The 9,673-nt window shown below is 36.0% G+C and overlaps 1 protein-coding gene across 1 annotated transcript; it reads left to right on the top strand.

Annotated features, from left to right (window-relative positions):
• Positions 1 to 4,299: 4,299 nt before the first annotated feature.
• On the top strand, positions 4,300 to 9,498 carry LOC103704072 (uncharacterized protein At2g39920). The gene is made up of 5 exons (XM_008787221.3): positions 4,300 to 4,806; positions 5,573 to 5,742; positions 7,158 to 7,608; positions 7,708 to 7,890; positions 8,722 to 9,498. The coding sequence occupies exons 2-5, from the start codon at positions 5,637 to 5,639 to the stop codon at positions 8,897 to 8,899; spliced, it is 918 nt and encodes a 305-aa protein (XP_008785443.1). The 5' UTR covers positions 4,300 to 4,806; positions 5,573 to 5,636; the 3' UTR covers positions 8,900 to 9,498.
• The last annotated feature ends 175 nt before the right edge of the window (positions 9,499 to 9,673 follow it).

Here is a 9,673-nt window from a genome sequence, read left to right as displayed (position 1 = left end):
TTTCTTCTATAATTTAAAGGCCATAGAGAATAAAAAGTAATAATTAGAATATATTTGGATAGATTTAGACTTGACTTTAAGTCAAGTATATCCTTTTAAAATTTTATTCAAAACTTGTTATATAATTAGATATCGAGTGCTTATTATTAACTTCTCAAAATATGGATTAATTTAGTTTGATTAACTTTTTAAGATACAATAATTGAAATATGATGGATGCCTAAACATGGTCTCCACTTGGCCCAATCCTTCAATCAACCAAGTATAGAATAAAGGTTAGATTCGGAGGCTCGATGAGTATGAATCCGGAGTTAGTGAAACTCAAATTGGGGTGTTAGTGGCTCTAAATCCATACCACCATCCAACATCGTCGTCCTTCTTTCTAATAAATCTCATAGAAAGATGATTAATTATTGCATGATTATAGGGAAGATGAGATTGTTTTCTTCCTAAACTACTGCGTTTGGAAATCTCCTGCACCACTTTGACTATTTATAGAGCTTAATAAGAGCACTCTAATCATTCATAATCTAATCCTTTTTATTTGGAAGATTGTGTCCCACGCAAAAACATAGGCCAATGCACCCATCAACTAGAGCTAGCTATATTGAGTATCACAAAGATAACATCCATGAAGATAATATTAGAGAAGTTATTATTTATTACAAAAGATAGTTGAAAATAGAAAAGTTCATGTTTATTGGAGAAGTTATTTATTACAATAAGTTATTATTTATTTGAGAAGTTTAAAAGTTCATGTTTCTGGATTCAACTTCAGATCTCAAGCTGAAAGACATGGATCTTGCGGAGAAGTACCATGCATATAATAAACTATTGCAGCGGATGGCTGAAAACGATTGCCATGGATGTGTAAAGTTGAAGGAGAACATTATGTTGCTCAAGGAGCCAAAGAGGCACAAAGAAGAAGTCAGTGCTCTAAAATATCAAATGTCAGATGAAGCACTTCAGCAGATGCCAGATTTTCAGTGGCGGGTATCTATTTGGGGTGGATTTTACATTGATCCAAACCTGAATCTACTATTAGTTTACAAATCTGAGCACAGGTCAAAATATTGATATAGGAGGGAAAGAAGAAAAAAAGGAAAGATAGAAAGGAGGGAAGATGAAGAAAAGAAAAAGCGAAAGGAAAGAAGATGAAAAAGGAAATTAAAAAAAAAAGAAAAAGAAGAAAGAAAGAAAGAAGAAAATGAATGAAAGGAAGGAAAGAAAGAAGAAGAGAAGGAGAAAAAAGAAGAAAAAGGAAAAAAAGAAAAAGAAGTAAAGGAAGGGATAAGAAAAAGAAAGAAGAAGAAAAAGAAAAAAAAAGGAAGATAAGGAAAGAAGGAAGAAAGGAAAGAAAGAAGAAAAAAAAGAAGAAAAAAAAGAAGTAAAGGAAGGGATAAGAAAAAGAAAGAAGAAAAGGAAGATAAAGAAAAAGGAGGAAAGAATGAAGGAAAAAAAAAAGAAGAAAAAAAAAAGAAAAAAAGAAAAAGAAAGGAAAGGGAAGAAAATGATAGAAGAAGGGGAGAGAGAGAGAGAGAGAATACCTACAAGATCCTCGTCCGAGACAAGACGAGACAATGGAGCATCCCATTCTATGGAGAAATCAGAACACCCCATCCTACAGGGTTTAAAACCTTAGATAAGAGTACCTAAGTACAGCAGATTTGGACAATTTATAAGTACATTTGTTTGTTGATATTTGATCATGAATATTTCTGGAGGTTAGTCTTCAGAAGTTGGAGAGATTTGGAAACAAGTTAATCCAGCTGGTAACCAAATTACTATCTTTTTCTATTATGTTATTATATTCTATTTTGTTTGATACAAACATATTCCAAAAAGCTTCAATAACCGTGTATATATAAACGTTTTCTTTAATCAAGGCCGCACTTCACCACTTAATTGAGCAAGGAATTCCATTGCATTTTAGAGCTTGTGTTGATATTGATTGGGCTGGAAAATCCTTTAATCTTTCATGTGACTCAATTTTGTATAGCTACAATCTTTAAACTCATGTAGTCGGACAAGTGCAAAAAGAAAAAAGAAAAAATGTTGCTACTTTCAAACTGTGTCTAATATTTTCTCATGACACATGAAACAAAGATATGAACTGGGTAAAATACGTGCTTATTCATGCCTATACCTGCATTAGATTGTATAACACAGCAAGTAGATCTCAAGTTTGGCCTTGTTGAAGTTGCCTATGAATGGGCAAAGGTTCTTGTCCATGCCAAGAAAGACTTAGCTCTTTGACATCAAGTCAAAATGCTAATGCTGCTTGATGTTTTCTTTTTATCATGTATGCTGCAGGGAGCTCCTTTCGCTGATACTTGTGAGCTTACTGACATACCAGAGGGTCTATCTGTGAGGACTACGGTAAGATTGGATGAAACATGCCTTCAATGCAAAAATGCAGCTTCAGAAATGGGCAACCCTGCACTTCATAAAAAGATGGAGCCTGCATCTAATGCTATCAAGTGTGACATTGTTTTTGCAGCTAGCCTGTATGTCACAGGAGTTTGAATCCGCTTTAAACCTCATGATGCCATCTCCCTGTTGCCTCTGTACTTTGTAGATGATCAAGATAGAAATACACTCTACAATATGGACCACCGCTTACTCTGAGATATCTGGGTGATGATTAGGGATAGAGAGGCCTTTCAGGCCAAGCATGTATTTAGAAAGGCTAATGGGGCTGCGGACTGGGTGGCTGCCTACGTGACCAATCATTTCAGAAGTACCATGCGGACTGGGAGGGGAGTCGACTCGAGCACTCTGCAATCTTTTGTTTTCTAATTTTATTGGGTGTATTCGTACATATACTGTATGAAATACTTGCTTTGGCCAAAAAAAATAAATAAATACACTCTGCAGCCATTGTTTGTTATGCTGAGGTAACTGTGTATTATGTGATCTCTTGTTAGGGAATTCTGTAGTTCAATGTGCAAGCAAATAGTTTCAGATGCTGCAATATAAGGTGCTGATAAATGTCATTGCCTAAAACAAATTTTTTTCTGACCAAACTTTATTGCTTTGATTTTGGTAGAATTCCTATATTGAGATCCAAATATCCACTCCGGGATCATGCAGGAACAAGAGGTTCTCTTTGATTGCATGAGGGTCTCAGAGCTGAGAACCAGATCAAGTGGTTTCATGGCACTCACCCTCAACATTATCTGCAACACATATATCCACATTATTCTTTGTATTCTGTGATTTTTTATGATGAAAGGAAAAGAAAAAAAGAGAAGAAAATATTACTACGAGACCAACACTTTATCAAATGTAATCTTTTGACTATACATTTTTTATGAGAAGGCCTGTTTTTTAATAAAACTTTTGTTTTTGAACAATGATATAACTTTCCAATTTCGATGAAATAAGCTTTGCAATAGTAATTAGATAACTATTTTTTAAAATATTTTATTCACCACCACCTGGCATCCGGGTTCAGGCGGAATGTGTGAGATTTGATGCATTTTAAAGGCCCATTTATAAAGTTTTCATTCTTTGCATGATTAATTACATGTTGCATGTGGTAGCAGCGTGGTTCTAAGATTTTCATTAGAGATTAGAGGATAAGGGTTGTAGAGAGTTGTAAACTCACCATAACGTTCATTTCATGAAGCTGCTTTTTTGCTTGCTCATGAAAAGAATTACCCGTGCACCCCGCCAATCGCCGATGCCTATTTCCGTATACTAATCGCCAAAATAAATACATGATAAATAAAATTTACACTAATACATGCAATATATATTTTTTTTAGATGTAATTTATGGAACCGTAAAATTTTTAGTTGAATCAGATTCACTGTTAAACTGATAAACCAGTCTCATCAGAAATTAACCATATTTAAGTATGTTTGTGATCTAACCAATAATTTCTACTTATTATGCAATCTGTGGACGGCCCTCCAATTATTCAACCAAAAGAGCCGTAAACTCACCATCATGATCTTCCCATGAAGCTGCTTTTTTTGCTTGCTCGTGAAAATAATTATCGGTGCACCGCCGAAGCCTATTTCTGTATACTAATCACCAAAATGAATATATGATAAATAAAATTTACAGTAATACATGTAATAGAATATATTTTTTTAGGTGTAATTTATGGAGCCATAAAATTTTTTTGTGAGATCAGATTCACCGTTGAACTGATAAATCATTTTTATTAGAAATTAATTATTTTTATGTATGTTTGCGATCTAACCAATAACTTTTTCGTGATCTGACATCTACTTATTATGCAATCTCTCGACCGCCCTCCAAATTATTCCACCAATCACGTGGTGCAGGCCTAAGTGCCTAACCTCTACCTCACCACGCATGCATTCGATGCCATCACACGCGGAGGGGAAAACCAGATCAACCGGGCCGTCATACGGTCGAGAATTAAATTGGAAATTTCCTGCCGACGCCCATGCCGGCCCGTGGATGTACTCGCGTTATCACGATGGGCGATTTCAGCACCCACATTAAAAATATCGGCCCCTTCTCTCTCTTCCCCTCCGGGCATGGAGGGTGATATCGAAATCTCGACAACGAACTTCATAATTATAATAGGCCAAACGAAAGCGAAGGAAAGATATTAGTAACTGCAATTATTGCAGCCTAAATCCACACGGAAAAAATATTACCAAAAGTATATCAATAAGGGAAGGGGAAGGGGAAGGGGAAGGGGAGGACAATTCTAGCACCGATGGAAGGATGCAGAGGTTTCTGTTCACGGGCTCTTGTTTCCTCCGGTCATCCGCCTTCGATGTGGTCCGTCAGGGCTCATAGCCTCTTCGATCTTGCTCTCAGGTATCATTTCCGTAATCCCACATCTCACCCTCTGCAAACGTTTTCGAGCAATGACTCTATTGATTTCCTTAGGATTTTTAGGGTTTTTCTTTTACCATGTCTAGATGGATTACCAATTTCCTTTTAAATCTATGTTTTCTGTTGATAATGCTTTTAGAATAATGGATGGGATGAAATATGGGAGGAAATTTTGAAAAAAGAATCAAGATTTCTGCAATTTCCTTTCCGTTGTTTCTATACTTTTTTTGAGTTCCACGCAATCTTTCTTATGACTTCAAGAAAAATATAATTACTACTTTGCTATCTTCTTTACTTTCTCATGAATTTGTTTGGTTACAACTGACACCTACAGTTCTGATATGACGGACTCTCTAATTTCTATAACTCATCCTCTCTATAATTACTAATTTTTTTTAATAAAATCTTGGTCGACTTTTGCCTCCCTTAGTATAATATATATATATATATATATATATATATATATATATATATATATATATATATATATATATAATTACATCAAAGAAACATAAAAGAGTGATAGTGTTATTTTTCTTATTGGTTCTTCAGGAAGTCCATTTTCCATTCAAAAACTTCTGCTTACATCTGTGACTTGATGTTCCTACTCTTGAAATCCATGAGTTATACCTTTTTCAGAACCCTATTAACTCCATAGTGAAATCTCTGTGACTGACTTGTCATGGTTCGTGTTATATATTATTGCATCCACAATCTAAACCAAAGATTATATTTCATGATTATACAGGTAGAGAAGCGGAATAAAGAGGTGATTTCCCACGGAGATACTTCAGCTCTGTCCAAAGAGTTGAATGCTTATTTATTTTGCTCTGACATCGGTTGGTTCCGTGCCTGCTTTTGCTGACCAAATGGAGTCAGGGGACTCAAGCCATAGTCTTTTGAGTGGAAGACATTCTGGTACGAGACTGTTGCTCAGCCTTATGCTTTCTTGCTTTTTGCCATGATTGTGCTGATATGACTTCTTGTGGGCAAGCCTATGTTTCTATGCAAAGTAAAGATTCTCTTTAGTTATACATTTGTAGACCTTTTCGCTAGCTTCATGCTATATGAAGGATAAACTGAATTCTAGAGCTGGGGTGCTATTTTCAGGTGGTTTGATAAGGTAGACATAGTTTACCAATGAATGTACATGTATAGTTTCCATCTTATCTGGGAAGTTCTGATAGTGAATATTCATGTTACACATACTCCCGAGCCCGTAAACATCTTATTATGCAGTGGTCTCTGCTAGTAATTCTAATAGGCTTTTCCTAAAAGGACTTATTGTGGAGAATCATAAACAACTAGCCTGATATGGACATTGGAAGCAAAAATTGCTGATATATGGTTCAGATCTCCTGTATGGGCAGTTCATTCCCTCTGCCTGGCTCCTATTCTCTGTGCCATTTTTTAAATACAACATTGAACTTAACTATTGAATTTCGCTCTTGTTCCCACACCAAATTCCTAGAGAAATAGACAATATAGGTCAATAGATTTGGAAAGAATTTAATCTAGATTAGGAACACAAGATAGCTAACATAGAATATCTCTTATCAATAGTCCAAAGAGGATCAGAAGTAAGATTTTTTGGAGCTAGAAGAATAAGCATTTTTAGCCTTTTCTCTTGTGCTCTTCCATACCTTGCATGTCTGCAGCGTGGATCAGTTTCTGGTCTTCTTTCTGACAAAGAAACTTTTCAGTTATAAAAAAATTAAGTGTGCACGCTAATGGTCTAAACATTAATAGATCTTGGATTCTATGAGGAATCAAGTGCTACAAATCATCTACACTATATAGATTCCTTTTTATGCATTAAAGGGTGGTGATTTTGAATAGTAAAATCTTCCGCATTGGACCATGTCCAGACTTCATCAATTACATCAGTGACAAAGGTCATCCAAGATATGTCCAAGCTGACTGGGTTTAACATCACATGTGTTTCTGCTAATCTATCTTAGTCATCATGTCCTTATCTCCTTGCTTGCGAATTCTCATGATGATTTTCATCAGTCTTCCCACCAGCCCATTTTCACAGCCATCAGGGCATGAGGGCTTGATTTGTGATCGAATTACTTAGACTGGAACTCCTTCTGAGACACCATCAAAGACATGAGCATGTGCGAGTTTACACATGATTTACTCTACTTTTTACTTGGCCTTTTACTAACAGGTGGAAGTCATAGTTTCAATCCTAAAAGAGTAGTAAATATATAGAAATATTTGGATGCAAGTTTAGGTTTTCTGAATCATTTATCAGAATGTCTTTTATCAAACATTAGCTAGCAAGTACCAATAATCCTTGCCATTTTCAATCTTAAATTTCTGTACAGAAATGGGAAGCCGCTACATTGTGGAGTCTGGTATCTACATGTCATCTTTTGCTGCAGCCATCTTTATTGCTGCACTTGTGACCATTGGAGTTCTACTGCTCACTTTGCTGATATCTCTGACTGTTATGTTAGAATCCTGTCAAAGTAGCCACTCTGGAGTCTTTAAGCAAGTTAGAACAAGTGATCGGGATGACTATTGCAATATTTTTGCTTTCCATGCTGAGCTTAATAACTTGGAAGAAGATGAATTTCCCACAATTTGCCAGCAGCATGCTCGCCAATATATTAATAAAGGTCGATTCTTGCGAGAGTTAAATTTGACAGTTCAGGTGGCAGAGAGCTATTTCAATACCATGACTCCCAGTGATGATGGTCTAGATGTAATATTGATGGATGCAGATGACATATTCTTATCAGAAATTGCCTACAACGGAAGTTCTGCTCTACATTGGTAAGCTATCATACATCTTGTAAATGTACACTAGCAATTTTTCAGCTTTTGATCTGGTACTGTTCTAGCTTTTTCTCATGCATGAACTTTTTATATTAGGACTAACCAGGTTGAAAACATGAGACATTTGGCCCACATGATTGTTTCTAGATTGCTCATAAAACTCCAAGCTGGTGGCTGGTCTGTGAGTTTCTTTACAAGAAGGCCTATGAGAAATAAGAATGCCACCATGGCAAGCCTCACCTCTGCTGGTTATGGAGAGTGGTCTTCATTGATCATGAGGTATCTGCTTATTTTCTTTTGATACCTGAAGTTAAATACTCTGCTAAAGGATTCTCACAAACCTAAGAAAATGTATCTGCACATTAGAAAGGCAGTATGATATAATGGTCACCAATTATAAAATGGTGATCAATGATAACCTTACTAAAATCTTGGAGTTTAATGCCTTTATGATTGCATCATATTGCATTTCATAGCAGTACTCTCATAAAGATTTTTCATATTTTTCTTTGCGCAGCAGAAGATTATTGTTGAATGCAAATGATCGCCAATATGAATTCTTCTAAAATTCTTTAAAATTCTATATTTATAGCTTTATTAGTTTGTAGGAAAGAGTTATAAATTTTTTTGATCCACAGTTTTGCTGCCCTTTTTCTTGAGCAAATTATTTTGCTGTCTTTAACCAGCTTTATTGCAATGACAGATCTATGAGGCACTACTGATATAGCTGTCATATATGGCGTAGAGAAAGCCATTTGTTATTTACTATGTACAGCACAAACAACCTTGAGGACCAGGGGGATCTAGACAAGGTCCCTGCCATGGTGGCCGTATGCTCAGTTTTTCTTGCTTTTTTTCTTTTCCTTTTTTTTCCTCCCAGTTTACCATGATGTTTCTCTAAAAAAGAACTTGCATTAATAACAACCACCATATTGGAAATATATGAGTGGTAAGAGCGGCCTAATTACAATCATTTTAGCACAACAAAACCTGGAGTTCCTAAAGCTATAGCAAGATGTCAGATTTGACTATGTTTCTTGTTTTAGAAGTTTCTTGTAGTTCCTGTTGTTTTTTCCATTTAATCAATCGCTTTGGATCATTGCCTTGCAGGTCTGATGATGAACTTCTAAAGGAGAACTGGGAATACATCTCTCATATAAGAATGCAGTTGCGGGATCAGGGATTCCGGATTGCGAGTGTGATTAGCAGCCAAATGGATGCCCTACAAGGACCATGTTTAGGAAAGCGTAATTTCAAGCTTGCTAGTCCAATTTGTTACAAAGTTTGAGCAGCCTGAAAATGGTGTATGACTGTTTGCAGAAAGATTATTTTGCCAGGGTATCTGGTTCTATTTCTCCCGAGCGTATAATTGAGATCTTTTTATTCCTGGTTGGGCTATTCAGATTTTTCTTTTTTAAACCAAACGTCCATTGGAGTGCATATTGTCAATATTCGATTGGACCGGGTGCCACGCGTGGACATGTTTGTTTCCTTCCATGCAGAAGGAAACAATGAGATTGGAGGAAAGACATGCAAAGATTTTCATGGCAATGGGCATGGTGGTTGCAAGTTCAGTGTACAGGTTTATGAAAAAAAAGGGAGTACTTAATACATTCGACAAAACATTCAACAGGGAAACATGTGAATGCAGTTGAAGCAAGCAGGTTTCAGCTTTCAGAGTAGACTGTTAGAAGTCAGAACAAGTGAATAGGTAATGGGTCCCCTTGTAAAATTGTTTTATCATCAAAGATTGCACCAAGATCCGTGTGTTGTTATTAATTGGAAGTTTATATATTATCCGATCACAGCAGGAGATTGTAAATTGCTAACCTCTAATGTGATCCATGAAAATTTACCGGAGGTTATTATTTCATCTACTTTAACATCTCTTACGTTATTGATTTTCGATTTTCATTGCTTTTTTATGTTCCTTACACTATATGCTACTCAAACTAATCTCCTTATTACTCCCCACCATTTTGGTAGATCTATCTTTAACTTGTTAGCTTTTTCACTTGATCAGTCAAGATTTTCGGTTGTATGTCTTCATTGCCCGAGATCA

The sequence above is a fragment of the Phoenix dactylifera genome, chromosome 3 (assembly GCF_009389715.1).
Source record: "Phoenix dactylifera cultivar Barhee BC4 chromosome 3, palm_55x_up_171113_PBpolish2nd_filt_p, whole genome shotgun sequence".
Lineage (NCBI taxonomy): Eukaryota > Viridiplantae > Streptophyta > Magnoliopsida > Arecales > Arecaceae > Phoenix > Phoenix dactylifera.
Note: the sequence above shows the minus strand (reverse complement) of the source record. Positions and strands in the feature narration are given on the sequence as shown.